The sequence below is a fragment of the Chroicocephalus ridibundus genome, chromosome 3, assembly GCF_963924245.1.
Source record: "Chroicocephalus ridibundus chromosome 3, bChrRid1.1, whole genome shotgun sequence".
Taxonomy (NCBI): Eukaryota; Metazoa; Chordata; class Aves; order Charadriiformes; family Laridae; genus Chroicocephalus; species Chroicocephalus ridibundus.
Window position 1 is genome coordinate 26,624,637 of NC_086286.1, and position 19,626 is coordinate 26,644,262.

Consider the following 19,626-nt stretch of genomic DNA (forward strand, 5'->3'; position numbering starts at 1 on the left):
CCTTAAATTTGCTTAAACAAGACATTAAATACAATTACACTTTATGGAAATGATCTAACAAACACCACCACAGTTCAACAATAAAGCAGTTATGAGCCCTCTAGCTTTTTAAGACATTCAGGAAAAAAGCAAAGAAAATTCAGATACTGCATGATCTCAAGCTCTACGCTATAGAGGCTCCGTGAGAAAATGAAAGCTGCTAATCTACTTTCCACCAAGTGAAACATTGTAGGTGATTGCTCTAACCTGGGGCACAGTACATTCTCTCTATGGCATCGTTGTCACAGGAATCTTCAACCTCCCTCCACCTGCTAAAATACGTTAGCTGAATGTGTCCTAAAAACAAAACGACAGGAGAAATCAAAACATTTTTCCCTTCCATTTTCTGCAGAAGTGAACTGTAATTACTCCTTTTGTAGCTAAAAACAGTATCATTAAGAATAATGGCATCATTAAGTACTAGAAGCTATTACTGGGGGTGAATTTGCTGCACTGATAATGAAGCTCTAGACAGGAAATGAAGATACTAATTACAAGATAAAACGCCTACTCAGTTAATTGGAAGCAACAGCGAATAAAAAGAAATGCATTTGCAAAAGTTCCTGACCTCTATCATTCAATAAGATGTTGTTTGGGTTCAAATCGCGGCACACAATTCCTTCTCTATGTAAAGCATCAAGGGCTACGACCATTTCAGCTGCCCATCTTTGAATGCAATCCTCTGGGATATAAAACCTGGAGGTTATCGCTAATCTTTCGTCGAGGTCCTGAAAAATTTGATGTATTTCCTTGCTACTTGCTACTGCTATTTTGTCTTCCCTCTTTGGTGCTGTCTTTTTACTTTCAGCTGCTGGTAACAAAGCCGGGTCTGTTTCCCCTTTCCCAAAGTCTCCAGTTTGATCGGAAAACAGCAACACTGCTTCATTTCTTAACATGTCTCCGTCCAAGCTAGTATCTTGAGCACCTGAGAGCGGGTTGGAAACAAATAAACTTTCTTCTTTGCTTGTCACGTTTAAGGAGCAGGCTCCAAGCCCTTGAAACAGAGCCCCGTCTTCTGAACTACCTACCTCCTGATCAGATGTAAAGAGGGTCCCAAGAGCTCCCTGAGTGACACCACTTTGTCCGTTTGCTTCCTTGCGGGAAGGATTACCCACTTCTGGTGCCACATGATTTGTCTCTTGATCAAGTGCTTTGCATGGCTCTGCAGAATTATTTAATTGCAAGACATCAGGTGTTTCTAATAACTTTACTTCCAACGTGTCCCTATCAGTTTTTGTAAACTTTGTCGGCCTTGACACTGCTGCCTCTTCTGTTTCATCAGACATACCGGGTAAGTTTATTAGGAGATCAGGCCTTCCTTCATCAACGCTATTTACATCATCAAAAGCAGCATCCTTAAAGGAGATAACTGGCACAGAGTCATTTGAACCCCTGCTTACAGTGTCATGAGCTTTCACACCCATTTTGCTCTCTAGGGCATCCAAGCTTCTGTCATGATCTGGGACAGAAAACAACGACTTCAAAGGCTCCGATTTCAGGTTATATAATTTTTCTCCAAAATCAAGCCCCAGGAGCTCACTAGTGCTATCTTTGCTGTCTATCCTGAAGAGTTCCATGGGGCTGTTCTTTGACTTAGTTAATGAGTCCAATATCCTAGTAGGGCTAGCTATTTCTGACTCAACATCATCAATGAAAAGCTTTCTTTCCTGAGATGTAATCTGAGAGGTGAAGCTATCACTGCCAACGACGCTGCCCTTCTGTAAGCAACTTCTCTCTTTGGTATTTAGACCTTCGCTCTCTAGTTTAACCACCGGTTCCTCATTTAGAGAGCCAGAATCAATTTTTTCTTGCCCGTATTCATTGCATAAGGTTAAATAACTAGTAGTGCACTCTTCTTCTGAGCTGGATCCCGAGTCCATCCACTTTGAACTCTCCTGGCCATCTTCCTGGTTGCTGCTGTCATCCTGAGAGCTTGGCGTTAGGCTGCTCTTCAGTGGGACCACCTTCAGCATGCTCTCCCCATAGCTTTCTCTGGAATCAGTGCTGCTACCCATTTCTTTAGGACTAGGTGTTGGCTGCTCCAGGTATATTTTAGTTGAACTGGATGTTCTGGGTTCAGGAATTTCAAAGCTCTCTTCAGGACTTCTGTTTAAGAACTTACTGACATAAGACCACAGTTTTCCTCCTGCAAGAAAAGAAGGGGGGGGATCTCTTAGTTTCACTCAAAACAGAATCTATTTCATTATGAAACAGGAAAATACCCTTATTGTCACAGTACACTATATCCTTAATGCCCACAAAGCAAGTTGGATCCGCTACCTCAGGAGGAAATAATTACAGGGACCACAACTTGCTTTTCAAGCAGATTTGTATTAATATATAAATATTTAAAGAGCTGCATCTGAGATTAAGCTTTTTTTTTTTTTTTTTTTTTAAACTTCAGTAAAGTCTCATTTCAGAGTCTGTCTCAAGTTCCATGGTGGTGACTACTCTCCATCTGCTGTCTCAAAAGAAAGTAAAAACTAGGGAAGATCAAATAGTCCAGTGCCTATCACCACTTCTGCCTGTACTGAATACTTCTGTACCATAGCTCCCAGCTCATAAGCAACATTAGGGGAGATGGACTAAAAACTAATTAGCAAGTTCAGTAAGGGGAAGGGAATTACCGCATATTAGCAGGATATTTTAAGGATCTGTTTCTCTCATTGAAGAAGTGGGTTTTGTTAGCTAGGTGTGGATGTATTTCTTCCTTTAACTTTAGAATTCAAAAATTTTTTTACACCTTGCTGCATTACACAAGCATTTATCAATACTCTAAGTTACACTGGCAAACCAGCTCCTTCACATTAAAGACTCAAAGAAAGTTACAGCTCCAAAAGTAATAGTTACATTTTTAAAAAAATACCAAATAAAACTCTATGTTTCCAAATATTGTACATAACAAAAAAGTTTACAGACTGCAAAACATAATTTGCACAAAATAAATCAAGAAGTTGCTGCATCTCTTGGTCAGGCCAAAGAATTTAGCTTAAAGCTAAAAAGTCACCTTTGATAACTTATGGAAAAATACAAAGTCAAGATATTTCAATTTAAAAGATTGTACAGAAATTCTGGAAAATGCAGGGGTTCTAAGAAAATCTTTGTAGAAGAAAAAAGTATCCAGCCCACTGGGCATCTGCAAAGTTTTTTATTTGTTTTCTCTCTCCTTTTTTTTTTTTTTTTTTTACTTATTTGGATAAAACAGATTTTTTTGTTTTTCCAAAATACAGTCTTTAATAGTTATTTTTAAACACTCTCCAAATCAGGCAAAATTCCTTTAAAAAGTACAATAAAAGAAGAAAGTATTTTTCATTTCCTAGGAACAAGTCTTCTATATTCCCAGGTATTTCAAAAATAACTTATCAAAGGCAGAAAAACCTTGATACTTTAAAAATGAATTTGAATAATATAACGTGGAGTTTTCTTGCCCTCCATCTCCCTGGCTAAGACAAGATTTGTTTTTGAAGGGGGGGGGAAATCTCACTGGTTGCGGTAAAACTAAGTGTATTAAAAATATTAAGAGGGAATTCTAACAGCTTGAGTCCAGTGGTAAAAATGACAATTTAAATCTATTAATCCACATGGTTTCTGACATAAGCTACAAAGGGCCTTAGTAGGCCAGAATGACCCTTGCCACCTTCTAGAAGACGACGAGAAAAGATGCCAGGTAAACAGAGAGGAGCAAATGGAAGTAATGCTCGTAGAGAATGGAACAAGAACTGCTATACTGACCACTGCATTGCATAAGCACTTTAGATACTTACCCAAAGACACACTTAAAATACACACTTAAAATACCTACAAGCCTGCTGTGCCACCGCAGCAAGACACGGCTCGTGAGTCCCTCCCAGGAGAGCAGCAACCCTCAGCCCAGCCAGGGAGACTGCCTCCCCAGGCAGAGACTGGCTCTGAGCTTGCCTGGACACACAGGACAGCCTGGACACCGAGGGCCCTGGTCCTGCCAGAAGCGCCTGACGAGCAGGACCTTGCCTCCCTGAGAAGCAGTGAGTCCATTCAGACCCTAAAGATGAAGCTACTTTCCTTGAATAAGACGCGTCACACAGCAGTTCAGCAGGGCCAGGCAGAGCCAGGGCACTGCCATGCTTTCTGAGCCCTGCAGCCTACTTAGGACTTCGGAATTACTGGTTTTAAACTAATTTGGTAAAAAATAAGAGTTGTTCAACCCATAATCGCCAATAATTCTTTTTCTAACATTACATTCTTACATTCATTCATGCTTTCGCTATGGAATGACAGGGAGAGAAAACAAGAGGAAAGCAAATGAGAAAGAGAGCAAGAACATACGCTTTTTTATACATGTGTGAAAGACTTTCTCCTCTTTCCCACACTTTCATCCATGACAAAAGAAGCAACACAAAAGTTTAGATTTACTCCAAGATTCTGATGGAACAATTTTTTATAACAATTGATTTTCCTTAAAATTTCAATTAGATTAAGTAAACAGTGCTTGCAAAATAACTTTGCCCAGTTTATTAACTAGGCATGGAATTATTCGGGGTCATTTAATACCAAACAATAAAATCTCATTTGACAACCACGCCCCTGCTGCATTTAATAAAACACAAAGTGTCCCCATCCCACCTGCATTGTATTAATTAGTACAAGCAAATGCTAAATATTTCCATCTTCATATTACTAGTGTTTATTACTTGCATTTCACAAATTTCTTACGAAAACGCAAATCTCAGGTTTCAAAGGGTGTTCACAGAACATGACCCACGAAGACCCACATTACACGTTTGCTTTGGACAGTGCCTGGCACAACAGCCCCTCTGCCTCCAGGCACGGCTTTAATGCAAATATCAGCACCATCAGTCCTTCCTCAGATCCAAGTAGCAAGAAAAGGTCTTTCTAATGGAGGTCTGAGCTGAACTTTGACCCAGGGGCACAGAAAGCTCAAAATCTTATTTCTGTGATCTATTGTCACGGTTTTTCCCTGTGTCATTACTGGATACCAGGTGTGCTTTTACGTGTGACACCTGAACAGCTCTCACTGACCTAAATGTTTCGTACCCCTATGTTTAGGTAAGAAAAGGCTGGGCTGCCCGGCAGAATGAAAAGTGCAAGAATATCCTCGCACAACTTCGCTTTTCACCTGTAGACAGGTCAAGCTGCTCTCAGGACAACTCCCGACTTCCCCTCCCTCCACCTCACTTCATGCAAAATTTCATGCAGCCTCCACTAGATTTTGGCCCCTACTCAAAGTCTAAGTGTAGCCTAAGAAAGGAGACCCAAGAAGGATGAAGGAAGGAAAAGAGACATGTTGACATCAATCCTTCATAACTCCACAGAAAAATCACTGAAAGAGTCAAGAGGTTCAGGCTACGTTTTTAAAAATGTTCCATTTCAAAAGCTTCCAGCAAAACTAAAAATTTGCAGAAGACAAAGAAAAAAAAATAAATCTCTTCATCCTTACAGTATTCAGGAATTCACCATTGTCCACCTGTGAAAACAGACAGAACTGCAACAATGACGCATTTTCTACTTATAAATGTATTACTTTACCTTTTTAAAAAAGAAGTTGCTCATTAATAATTGCTTGGACCTAGAAATCACAGCGGAAATGACTACTTACTGCAACACCAATTTAGAGTTAAAATGCAAGTAAATACGAAATAAAAATTTTATTATGTCCAAATATGTTTACATACAAATATTTCAAGACTGGCCTCCTGGTCAAGTGGAAATACGTAAATAAATGCTATTCAATAATTGTGTTCTATAGTGAAAAACAACAATTTTATTCCTTTCTGAAAATGTCCAATCCAGGGTCAAACAAGAGTGATATTTATATCTGGGTATATAATTATGCCTTTATGAATGACATACTAATAATCTTTCCCCCTCTCCCCATGTGTTGTGTAAGATCAAGAAAACCCATTAGCAAGCCATGCTAATACAGTATCAGGAATCTATAAAAACTAAAATTACAGAAATCAACCCAAACAAGGAAGCTTCAGTCATTGTCAAATAGTCTAACATACTAAATAACTATAACAGCTACCGGTTTAAGCTAAAGTTTATTAGTGTTTAATACAATTTCAGAAGTACAGTATTAATAAAACCAATTATTAAGATTATTTTCTTCGACCATGAACTGACTCTACAACCAATCTAGCTCGCTCTTTCTGGTTTTATTAGCACATGAAAATCACCAAGCTCTACATTACTTTGCAGTAATTCAATGTAAAATTACTTATTAGAATTGCCTTACTTAACCACATTTCCAGCACTCTGGAGGCTATACCTCTGCTTCGAGAGGCAGAATCTAAAAAGTTAGTGTCCAAAATAATCAACAGGAAATTTCAGCATAAAGCGACCAAGTGATGAAGCTGCCTAGGAATCTTGTTAGTTCCATAATATTTGTATATTCTTTCAAATATTTCTGCAGTTTTTTGATGTTCTGCAGGAACATCAAAGAGAAGAAGATACAGGGACTATATAGTACATATAGTACTATACAGGGGCCTACAGGAAGGATAGGGAGGGACTCTTTATCAGGGATTGTAATGATAGGACACAGGGCAATGGTTTCAAACTGAAAGAGGGTAGATTTAGATTGGATATCAGGAAGATATTTGTCACTATGAGGGTAGAGAGACACTGGAACAGGTTGCCCAGGAAAGCTGTGGCTGCCCCATCCCTGGAAGTGTTCAAGGCCAGGCTGGATGGGGCTTTGAGCAGCCTGGTCTGATGGGAGGTGTCCCTGCCCATGGCAGGGGGGTTGGAACTAGATGGTCTTTAACGTCCCTTCCAACCCAAACCATTCTGTGATTCTGTGATATAATGGGATAAAATGAAACCTAACAGATCAGCAAATTTAGTCTCCTAAACACATTTTTGTTCTAGCTGACAAGAAAAATTCGTGACCTGTTGGATTTTTTCCTCACCTGGTGCTCAGACACTTACCATTTCAGCTTCACATCCTGAAAGACTGGCTGACGAAGGAGGCATATTCCAAAATAAATCAATGGCTTTTGCTAGCTTCCCATGAGTTTACTCTGAAGGATGATATACTCCAATTCCTGCAGAACTGGAATGCAGCTAAGAATGCAGTAATCACTGTGCTTAAGAAATCCCCAAAAAAGTTAAAGTGAACAATCCAGGCTTCCAAATAATTGTGGATCGGATAGAGAAGAAAAACAGAGTACTGAAAGACATCTGCCTGAATTATTCACCAAAACCGGGTGCAACTCTCTACATCACTGCATAAGAATTTGTTTATGGCCACAAGTACCAATCATAAGTCATGCACCTCGTGCAAATTAACATTCTTCCTTGCTGGAAAACGAACAACCTTATGGTTTTCTTAGAATCACTGTTCTCCTTTTCAATAAAGGTACATCTACTGGTAAACTTCATCATGTTAATATACAATGACTACATAAAATTATGCTTGTAGAGTTTCTAGGCCAAAAGGGAACCCAGACATGTAGGCACTACCATGATATAACAATAACATTTCACTGCATCCCAATGGCTGCCCCAGTAGGGTTGCAGCGTACACATGAACTGGAAGCTAATCTCCGGCCTAATCTCTAACATGACAGTAGTTACAAACACCAGTCTTACATGCACGGCTGCTTCCACGGCTGCTGGTGAATCTCTGCTACAAAGTTTGCTAGTTTAGGCAAAGCTCCCACTTCCCGATGCAGTTTGAGCAAAAGCTATTCTTTCAAAGCAGCCTCCTGAAAAAGTCACTTGCCAAGGACCATATCACCTTTCCTGCATTTTCCGATTGCTGTCAAATATTTACAGCTAGTACTTATCTCCTTTCCTAATGACAAATCCCCAGCTTTGCAAGCCAGAAAGCTACTGTGTTGTTGTCTATCAATTCCTGCGTGCAGCAAGCCTCTTCAGCATGAAGTTTCTTGAGTGCTCTCCAGATTGATAGGAACTCCAGCTTGTTTGTGCTTAAAGAGATTTGACAGCTTCTAACAGCCACTTAAACTTTGATGTCCCATGGAAGCCCCCCAGCCTATTTTTGAAGCATCTGTTTCTAAAATTTCTGGAGTTAGTAGTGCCAAGAAGAAGCGAGGCCTTATTAACATCGGATTGGCTCTCTATCACACTAGAATTTGCCAAGTGCTTTCCAACAAAGCTACAAGATAACTTTATGGACTTTTGTGCTTCTGAGACACCCTTGAAGCCTCCAACTGTGGCCATGAGAAAAGCCTGTAAGAGAACCCAAGACCTCACTCACTGATTCTGAGCATGTAAGGGGCATCCTGATTTACAAAAAGAAAAGAAAGAAAAGAAAGAAGTCTTCCTCCTAAGCAAAAGTCTGTGGTCAAGCTTGCAGAATTCCATACGAACCCAACAGTGCTGCACTTAATAATACAGTCAAATTTTACTACAAACAGGAAATAGTAAGATGCTTAGCAAATACATACTGTCTGTACATAAAATTAAAACCTCCTCTGAATTTGCTATAATTCAAGCCATTGCCCACTTAGATTAATATTTTACCCTTGAACTTCACGATGGTGTTAAGAGCATTCATAAAGTTATGGAATAAAATTTCAGAGACTATCACTTAAAAAGTACTGTCCTAGAAATTTTTATCCTTTCCCAAAATGAAGTACAAGCACCTTCTCTATTTATATTTGGTCTGAGATGGACAAAATTTTAAGATAGCTTTATCTGTAGGGATTCCTGATATTACCATCCTTGTAATTTAAAGGGTAAGTGCTACTAACATAAGACTGATGTGATAAAGCCCATCATCAGTGGGGCGAGCAAGACTAGTCCCTGCATATATAGTACAGCATAACTTCAGCACTATTTTTATTCTTGTTTTATTCACGTAGAGATAGAAAATGAAGGCTTTCTCCTGAATCACTTTCCAGAACCAGTCTCCTGGGACAGGGTGAGGTGCACAGGCCATGCAGTTCTAGGTACAACACAAAATTATTGCCCCCGTTCGGGATTTGGGATCAGGCCCTACACCTGCAATATGCTTTTTACATGCATTCTTGGGCAATTTACTCATCATTTTGTACCCCAACTATCCCTCTTTAGAACAGAATATATCACGCCTTTTTCTCTCCCTTTGCCTGTTCTGAGCCCAGACAGTAAGTTCATGAAAGCAAGGGACTATCCTTAAAGAAATTAACCTTGTTAATTCCCTGATAATCAGGGAAAAGTCCTTATAGCACATCATCATTTTTGAATGCTTTGCAAACAAGGATAGAGGTGAATCCATTTCCAAACTGCACGCTGCTTTAACAGAAAATTAGGGAAAAACCCTATGCAGTTTATAACTTATACCCACAAGTGTCCAAGTCAAGTGAATCCATGTATGATGTATAACCAAAGAGAGCCCTCACCCACATTGAAATCCCTTCTGGTCCTCACAGCTCTCCCCTTCCTCCCCAGCACAGCCTGCCAGTCCTCCATCCTCTCTGCAATGCTCACAGTTCTTCGCAGGCCCCCTACCTCCTGCTCCCCTTCAGAGCTCTCCCCATAGAAAGCACTCATACCTCCTCTCCCATCTCCACCAAAAAGTAACCCATCTCACTCCCATGTCTCCTGCTTGCACAGCTTTCACCCACAGCTGGGAGAAAGGCAACATGAGCTGTGGCTGCCTCCAAGTACGTGTTTGCTGCACGGGCAGCCAAAATGAGGATGCCTGACAGACACCACCTCCGCTGTTGGCAGATCAAACAAGTGGCGTGGGGTGCTGCACGAGGCTGTGTGTTGCACAAACCTGATTTAGAAGGCACTTAGTAAATTAAAAATTCTCCTCCCATAGAACTCAAAACACGTAAAAATGTTACAGCCAATGTTGGTAAGAGCAAGACATTCAGGCCAAGCACATTTCACTGGATTTGTGACCACGTCAAAGACAGATGACCAGGAGAGAGTTATTCTTTTATAAGGACAACACCCCATCCACCCCAAATATTAAGCTGAGGTTTCTGTTCTTAAATGAAAGAGCTCTGATCACGCAATGTCTCCTCTTGTGATTCTTCTCACTGTTGTGCCAATAAAATTATCACTTCCAGGAGACTGATTATCTTTATCAACTGGTCACATTAAGCCTTCCTCAAAATTTTGTTCTCTCCATCTGACCGCTACTACCCCCAAATTCCACTAATACTTCCCCCAGTTTTCCATTTGTTTTGAGCAGAAACGTTCTTCCTGAAGAGAAAAACTGTAGGTATTCAGGAGTATTAGGAACAGGTTTTAAAAATTATTCTTTTATCCTGCCTCTAATCCTTTGATTAGGCCAGCCTTAAGGGCAGTTGGTATCTGACAAGGGTTGGTTTTTAGCTTGTTTGGGTTGGTTTTTTTAAAATATTGTTTCTCCAAACAAAATGTACCAGCTTATGTGGAGATTACAGTTCAGGCGAGAGTCTCCAAGTTATTCTGCTGAATTACAGAGACCTCAAGAAAAGAAGCATTGTACAGTGCAGCACTGTAAACCCTCAAGATCACCATCAGGCAGCACTGTAATGTGAGGCCTTTCTTCCTGCCTCACTGCTCATGGCAAAATTAAGTCACACATACCAGAAACAGTCATTCATGTTGTAAAGTTAACTTTAATTGGCCTCGTGTGACAAATTGTTCATGAAAGAGCCAAAATCTAAGTTATTAGGAAAAAAAGAAATAATATTCAATGTAATAAAATTATCTTCTCTACCAGTTAGCTTAGTTCCTTCACATCATCCATTCTGACTGAATTATTAACATTTCCTAAAAAGAGAACTATTAGCAATCCCAAAATTTATATTCTGCAGTCATTCTAAACAAATATGGGTAATTACATTTAGGGAATATTTAAATCCAGGTGTTAGACAAAAAAAATCAAAATGTAATTATTTTGTGCCACCTGTTCCCTGTACATTTAACAGGAATTTTACAAATAGTTTGAAGGCACAACTCTGTGGTTCTGCTTTGAACTCCTGTGTGATACCACTAGCTATTTTCTTAAAAATCCAGATGAGAATAACTATGCGATATTAACCAACAGGCAAATGTTCATGTTTTTTAGCAGCGAGTTATTAAATTCCTGTGTGGATACTTGTCATTTTAACTGTAAGACGCTAAAAAGATTTACTAGCCAAAGACTTTATCTCTGAGAGATGGCTGTAAATACTGCAAATAGTTGTTGCAGTCAAAGCACTCATTCTCCTGTAGAAAATAAACAGTTGGAAGCTTTCAATATTGCTACAATTCAAGTAACCCATCAGGATTTGAGGCCATTTGAAACAGGAATCAGATCCACCGCAGAACAAGGGGGAAAAAGGGGGAGGGACAGAGGATTGGAGTGGGGTGTCTTACATGACACGTCTTAGGCACACTAGAAATATTTTAATTAGATGTATAGGAGATTAATTTGACAATGAAACATACTGTTGATTAAAACTTAAACCTTTTGAGTCTTTTCAGCAATATACTTAAACAAGAGACAAACCTTCTGCATGCTGCAACACGAGAAAGACAGACTCCTCGGAGATGATGTACTTGTGCAGACACACCATGTTGGGCACACAGCGGGGGATGATGGTCGTTCTGCTCCTGCTGTACTCACTACTTTTCCTTAGACCCTGACAGAGAACAAAAAGGTCAGTTGTACCCTCAGTTGCCTTTGGAGCCTGCTGTGCTCTGTGTTTATCAACCAAACTAATCTATCCGAGTTACTCTGGGCTTCAGAGAAACCACTCATCTGCTGCTCTATGCCCCTCGGTCCCCCGAGGCTGTGCTGATGGCATCTGGCGCATTTCCAGAGAACAGAAGATGGCACAAAGCTGCCATTAAAATCAATTACATGGGTCAATGTTTTTATTAGAATCTCTCTCAAACTAAGTCATCAGGATGACACTCAGTTATTTCCCTGTGACCTTTTTTTAAAATTTTATTTTTGTGTGTGACCAAAAGACACTATTAAAAAAATTCAATTCAAGTTCTAAAGACAAAAGAATGCCTCAGCCTTACAGGTAATCCTCACATTTCCATTGTACTTTACTAAAGACAACAACCCCCGCAACAAAAAGGAAAGGAAAGGATTAGTCTCCTTGAGAGGTAATGATTTTTGGGAGGTAGCGCAGAGATGAAGTTGCCAGAAGTGAAAAAATTGATGTGGGAGGGAGAAAGGGAGGGGAGAGAGAAAGAGAAAAAAAAATTATGTCAATAGTGTGACCTATTACAATATTGATAAACATAAGCAGTTAAATGGGAAATTCAATGTTACCCTATCTGCCAGTAGATAAAGTGAGGTTCTAATATACAAAATCCACAAATAAACCTGTCTGAGGAATGAACAGGTTTTCTGTACCCTGCACATACTTCAAACAAACAATTTCAAAGGCCAGATGCACAAAGTTAAGGCAGGGTTGTAAGCCAAACCTGAAGTGAAGTTTCAAATTGTTAATAAGTAATTAGAGCTCCATGTTTAGGACACAGTTTTTCAGCCCTTCCTCACATCAGCAGTGGAATTCACGTCAAGGGGAGCCTGAAATAATGGCCACAATAACAACACTCGTACTAAACTAATTCTCATCATCACAGATGCTCCAAGCATATTGAGATCTTGATCTGAGCACTTTCTGAAACACAAGAGAATAATGTGAAAAACTTTCTCCTGACCAATTAACTATTCATTAATTCAATCGTTTAGTGACTTTACAGTCAGTTTTCACAGCCTGCTGATGTAAAACACAGGAAAACAATTTTAGAGAAGACCAATCGTCCATTTCATCCCTAATCCACTTTGGCCAATATCATATTCTTGAGCTAAGAGAAGACCAAACACAAAGTGTTGCAGATGCACTTGGGCTAAGGAGAATTTTCACCTTCACCAGCAGCCTGCACGTGTCCTGAGCCACCAGGGCTTCACAGATGTTTTAAGCAGCACATCGAAACTGTGATTCTTTACCAAAGCCTGCTAAGGTGTCGGCCTCAACTGAGTAAACCAGCACATCTGAGCACTAGAGAAGTTACAGAGAAAGGAAGGGAAAGCAACTGAACACCAATGAAAAGAATTCCAATGCACTTAATAGGCATATATGTATTAACATAACAATATATCACAGAGGTAACTCTATACATTAGATGCAAATCGATCTTTGTGTGGTGATGTAATTTAGGAGGCCAAACTGTTTAGAGAAGTAATAAAAGACTTCACTCACCTTCAGTATAAAAGTCTGCTGTGTTCTAGTGTCCATTACAAGCAAAACCTAAGCAAAAAGTATTCAGAGAATTATTTAAGATTCATATGAATAAGTTAAGAAAACATGGTTCTTAAATCTAACATTGAATATTCTTACAAAGGAAGTGATATAAGTAATAATTAAAAAAAATAAAAGCCCTGCAGTATACATTTGATAACCAGTCTTTTTTTCGGAAAGAAATATGATTGAGGATATAGAGCCCTAGAGAACTTCCAGAGTGTCACCTGATTCCCAGCCAGTTAAATTAAAGAACGAACCCCAACTTGGTAACAGAAATAACCAGTACTTTATAATTAGAGCAATAATCTAGCAGAACCCAAGTTACAGAAATGCAATGGTAGCAACACAATGAAGCACAAAAAGTAACCTTCACATAGCATTACCCTCCTGCCACACTTCACTTAAATCCTCACTGTAGCTACCTTCCTAGTCCAATACTTTTCCCCCATCAGGCTTCCTATACATCAAACATGTTGCCTACCAATGGCTTACCAGAGGAGGTTTTGTGTTTTGGGGTTTTTTCTGTGTGGCTCAATAGCCTCTTTCCAAGCAGCTAAGCTAAAAACTGGCCACACACATGCTCAGGCCACAAAAAACTGTTTTATCAACCGTATAGTCACTGCTGTCTCATTCTTCCATTGCTGTTTTTGTTTTGCAACACTCATAAGCCACAAGAGAAATGACTGCAAGGAAGTCCCTTTGTGCTACTGTAAACTAGTATTAAGGTAGCAGCAACCAAAAAAAGAGGATTTATTTAGGGATAAAAGAGCGGATGGGTTTGCTGCAGAGAGAACACCTACAGCTGCAGAGAGCATCTGTTAGGAGTGCATCACCTCTACTGAAAACACTTTAAACACAACACAGCAATGAGAGGAGTACTAAATAATGTCTTCCCTCTTAGTAAGCTCCATTTATTTATATGTTGAAAACAAACCAAACAAAAATATCTATGTCTATACATATATCAGAAACTGCATCTTTAGGGAGCTGGAACCCTCCGCATCTCCATCTTCAAATCACCCTGCTCAGGAGTTAATTGTTTTCAAACTCCCAGAACTTGTGTTTGTTGTATGTACTTGTACATACAAGAGGTACTTGAAAAGCACCAGCTGCAAGACCACCACACAAGCAGCACAAGCACAACCCTCCTCTAGGAACGAGAGTGTGCACCCACTGTTTATTTACAATAGACATAGTAAATTTCCAGTATAAACATTCACACACAGTTATCCCAAAATATTTAGGCTGCAAAATCAAACCGCTAAAGAGCTGAAAATGCCAGCACTGGGGTTCCCAAACTGAGTTCAACAGACAGGATGCAGCAACTCCAAGTCAACAGACACGATGCAGCAAAGACTAAGTCAGCTTGCATCAAAAGAGACTTCTTGCAGGAGGAATGACGTGTCAGGAGCAATGTGGTGTTAGATTCAATCAGGTGACAGGAGAAGGACAACACAGCACACAGTCTCCCTTATCTCCCTGCTGCATGGGGCAGCGATGCAGTCATGCCCCGCTATCTCTTTAAGGGTGAAGTCTACCCCAGGTTGACATGCTGACTTCCCCCACACCAAGGGGACTGCAGAAATTGCTGTCCCGTGCAGTTTCAGAGGGTGCAACGGGCCCAGGAGGGGAGGTCTCCGGGCAGGGTTGCGCTGGCTCCCCCCAGACAGCAGCTCCAGCTAAGCAACCTTGGCTCTTTGGGATCGCCACATTCCAAACACTGCCCTCCGCCTCTCCCCATCGCATCCCGAGCATCTCAAGCAAAAGGAGGAGAATTGGGAGTCTTTTCTAATCATTCTTCTCTCACCAAATTTCATCAGAAGAAAAATGACAGACAACCTCTCCATCTCAAAGACCTCCTCTTTTACTTTGCTAGGGTTGCACCCAATTTTAAAAGCTGTTCTGTATCTTCTGGCAAAACAAGTATCAAGTGAAGTTGGTGCTACTGAGATTTTTTGACAAAGGAATGACACGCAGTTTCCATGTCAAGGGCACCATAGGGAAAGGCAAATGTCCCCAGGCCACTGAGTTTGCCAAACAATTTTTCAGGCCTTTTACGTGGGGCTTCCAAAGCTACCTGGGAAACCAGCTGAATAAAACTGTAAAACTCGTTTTTTTATTCTTGATTAACCAAAGGGCATAAAATTAAAATTAAAAAACAAACAAACAACAAAGAAAACCAAGGGAACAAGAGAAAAATAAAAGCCACTTTAAAAGAGGTACCAAAAGACGGACAGATAAAAATGTTTTGGAAACAATTATGTGTTTACAGTCACTTTCCTTCTTCTTGTCCCAAGTTTGTTCGTAACTAGACACTGTTCACATTGAGGCAACAAATACAAGAACATATGTGATTTTTTTTTTTAAATGTGCCCTTTGACTGTCAATATCTCCCAAACAGGTGTTGGCTAAATGATTATAAATTGGCCTCTGGATACACCTCTTCAACTGAGCCGTACAGGACTGGCGATAATATAATTAGGCCTAAAAACATCAGGCTGGTGAATGCTTTCCATCTGTTTGGCAATAATGTTTAGTTAACAATAGTCTTTAAAAGAAGCACCTTCAACTTCAGTTCTTAAAGTTATTTATAGGGCCATTCTTAACACACCAGCACTCTTGCTAACAAGAGCTTTAGCCACTTGGAAATTATTAGCCATACGGCTGTATATGAAAAGGAATGGCAGCATTTAACATCTGTATCTCTCCAGATTTACAAGCATCAACCTCATTTAAAGTCATTTCTTAATGAACAGCTCCGTGGTCTGTATTAATATTATAGTTGCATGCACAAAGATCATAAGGAGCCAAACATTTTTTTAATACCAACAGTAGGCCAATCAGTAATGAAGCTGTCAGCATAAAGGACAGAATAATAGCTTCTTTAACCCTCAAACAGGATTTGTTCATTTGTAGAGTAGAAGACACCAATTTAAAAACTGCTCATGGGTTTGCTCACCTTTATAAAGACAAAAATCTAATTTGGTACTAATTTGATACAATTGTCTTTCCAATAAAAGGCTCCTAAAGCCATCTTTTATTCCATGATAAAACAACTGCTATAACTAAAACTGTCATGAAATAATTACCTTTGATAGCATACCTTATTGCACAAATACAATTAATGTATTCCTCCCTTTCATTTTTCACACTTGCTTATCAGCACTGTATTAGCATATGGTGTAACAGAACAGATTACTGAGCCCTCACCCTATAAGATGACATATAGAATGACTACCACTAACAGGAATAAAGCAGACAACGGGTCCCTTTAGGGCTAGCTTCAGCTGTTGCTATATTACAACATCAAAACGAAAGCAGCAGCTACAGTTTTATAACTGTAATAGCAACAAATAACATTTGTGTGCCTTTGAGGTTAACTACCTAGATGGACTAACTAGTCTTACTAACCAGCTTCTTTCTTCTTCCTTCCCATCAAGCATCATACCTTCCCCCAGTGATGATCAACTACACCTCCACTTCATTTCATAGAAAATTATTTCTTTCCTGATTCAATACCGACCTTTCCGCAAGGCTGTTTACTTCGCGAGGGACTCCAAGAAGCCCAGGAAGATCCATAAAAGTAACTTCAAAAAGTCACCTAGTGATGCTCTGTTTGGCCCTGGCAGACTATTTACATGCCCCCTCCCCAAGACAAAAATCTGCTTCAAGGGAAGGTAGCCTGCACATGTATTACAAAAAGCTGGTTTAAGCAGATTCACCCAAATAATTAAAGGACTACATGAATGAATAAATCACCGTCAGAAAACTGACATTTCAGGAAGGGATAAGACCAGGAAAGAGACTGTCACAAGTATATTTGCTTGACTTTTTATCACACATCCAGAGCAAAGTGAGCAGCTCTTGGATGCGATACCAAGCTGCTGCAGAAGTGCGTAACAGTAAGTCTGTCATTGACACAAATGTCAACTTATTCTCATCTCATGCTTTATAGCCAATTTCTGGATAGTAGTGCTACCCCAGCAAGCCTTTCCTGTTTGCATTCCTTCACACTTCTCCCCAGTTGCAAAAGGCAGTGCTTGCAAGTTCTTCAATAATGCTTTTTCTAAGATTTCTTTTTGAAATGCAAAGTGACAAGCTTCCACCTTATTGGCACAATGGGACAAAACAGGATTCCACATAGTATTCCCTGCTGCATAACTCTGTCCTTCTCAAAGCAGACCACACAGAAATGCTCGCGTTAGACGGGGCTGTTCCTCGCCTGCATAAACTGATGGAACCTGTTTCACTGATGATGATGACTACCGTGTAACTTGTAATATCTAATACCTTCTAACAATGAGCTGTCGGCTGTAACATTCAGCATCCTTTCTCAGAGGGGAGGGAGAAAAATGCACAGCAGGGCATTCCTGGGCACTGTGCAACTAGACTGTGACACAAAAGGAGACAAGGCAAAATCCTATTTGTATTACTAATGTACGGAGTCAAGGTCTACGTATCATGCTGGCTTTTGCAGCACTGTTGCCTACTCGTTCTTTCCCTATTTTTCTGCATTGATGACAACCTCAACGTGGCCAAAAACAGTGACAGACAAATAGCAATTGCCACAAATAAATATATAATGCAAATAAGCAGCACAGACATCCCTATTTTGTACAAGCACTGGGCTCCCAGGCACATCACAAAACACAAGTGAACACAGCAGCGTTGCATGGCAGCATCTCAGCGAAGTGGCAGATAGCAATAACCCTCCGTGATGCCAAATAGGATTTTCTACTTGTGATTTTTTTTTTTTCCCTAAGTCAAGGGTTAATTCTGATGCTGACAGCAGCTACTTAAAAAAATTAGCTTCTTAGATTTGATTTACAGTGTATCCAACAGCTTAGTGGAAAATAAATTAAATTCAATTCAATATAGTAGGTACAATTAATTGGAGAAAAATAAAATAAAACCTTCCTGGTAAATAACCATAGCCTAGCTTTAAGAAAACAGTTAATTTTAGGATCCTTTAAATGCACAGAAATTAGCAAATGTTTCAGTATGCTAATTTTTTTTAATTAAAAGATATTTCTGCAGTAAAAGCTCTTTCATATGCACTACTGATTCTTCATCAAACGTTAGGTTTCCAACTTAACACCAGTATAGCCGGTGGCAGCCTGAAGGTTTACCATCTGCTGCCACCCAAAGTCACGGTGGCCACCTTCAGAACATATGCATCAAAGCCCTGAGATAAGAGACTGAAGGAATACTGCAGAAGTCAGCATAAGGGGAATCACAAACCCAGAGGCAGGCAACAGGCAAGTCACCAGGAAAAAAGAACGTGGTGAACCATTAGTCACCCTACCGAGCAGCCAACCAAGGTCGCGGGGGACAACACTGGAAGAACTAAGGACTGCTCTAAATGCACTGCTCTCCTGCAGGTGGCTTTAACATAAATGCAGTCCTCTATCACACTGCAGATGTTTGCTTCCCCAGTCCCCCTTTCTTTTCTGGGATTTTTTTCCTCCCTTCCTTCCCCCCCATTATCTAATATTGATTTTTTTTTTCCCCAGACTCCACACCTTCAGGCTGTGGCACAGGACATACTTATGCTTTTTAGTTACTTGAGCAGGTTTTTAACACTGATCAAAATAAACACCTTAAAACATATTTGCTTACAAAAACGTGGCTTTAAGTTCACTAACATGGGTTGCAAAATAGCTTGTGCCAGATCAAAGAAAATGGAATAGGACCTCTTACTGCAGTACCAGATACCTGAAGGGTTTTGAAGACACACAAGAGCTAAGGGATTACTTTAAAACCAGCTCCATTTTTTTATTAAATTGCCATTCTACACTGCAAACACATCATGTAATAATGTCACCAGTGGGCCATCTACTAATTCTGGTCCTTATCTCCTAAACAAATGGAATCTTACCATAGGATAGATTCTCTAGCACAAGTCCTACAAACTTCAAAGATACATCAGATGATCACCTAGGATTTTAATCCTTGGATTTACCTCACCAGTTGGAAAATCCCGTTACAGGTAGTGACAGATAACCAGAAAGGAGAGAAGTTGGTCACCTGATCCTAGCACAAGTGCTTGGGATGGCAAGAAAACCTTAGCAGGGGCTGGTGCACAGCTGGGTGCCGCACTCAGGCCACGGCTGCAGTGATGAGGCAGAAGCAGGAGTGCAATTCTCCCCCAGCTCTCCTCAGCTGTGCCGGCTGTCAAGGCTACCAGGATTAAAAGATCTACTTAACACAGATTTATTCTTGTCACTTTTCAGATTACACCACCCGGACTCTCGGTCGTCTCCCTCTGTCGTTATAAAAAGAGATTACATTTGGCTAATATGTATGAAAAACGTGATTATTGCTTATCCTGGTACCTGTGCAATATGAATTATCTTCAGTTTGCAATTATTCCTCCTTTCAAACCATTATT

The 19,626-nt window shown here is 40.0% G+C and overlaps 1 protein-coding gene across 5 annotated transcripts in view; it reads right to left on the reverse strand.

Annotated features, from left to right (window-relative positions):
• Positions 1-19,626, reverse strand: part of RPS6KC1 (ribosomal protein S6 kinase C1) — a 92,347-nt gene that overhangs the window by 18,165 nt on the left and 54,556 nt on the right. For 4 of the 5 annotated variants that reach the window (XR_010070229.1, XR_010070230.1, XM_063328477.1 and 1 more), the window contains 4 exons: positions 13,194-13,241; positions 11,480-11,612; positions 608-2,185; positions 247-336 (listed from right to left, as the gene is read on the reverse strand). Coding sequence is in view for 3 of the 5 variants with exons in the window: in XM_063328477.1 (XP_063184547.1) it covers positions 247-336; positions 608-2,185; positions 11,480-11,612; positions 13,194-13,241 (1,849 nt within the window). In the remaining 2 variants the exon portion in view is untranslated. The remainder of the gene's footprint in view (positions 1-246; positions 337-607; positions 2,186-11,479; positions 11,613-13,193; positions 13,242-19,626) is intronic. The other variant, XM_063328479.1, reaches the window with a different exon arrangement.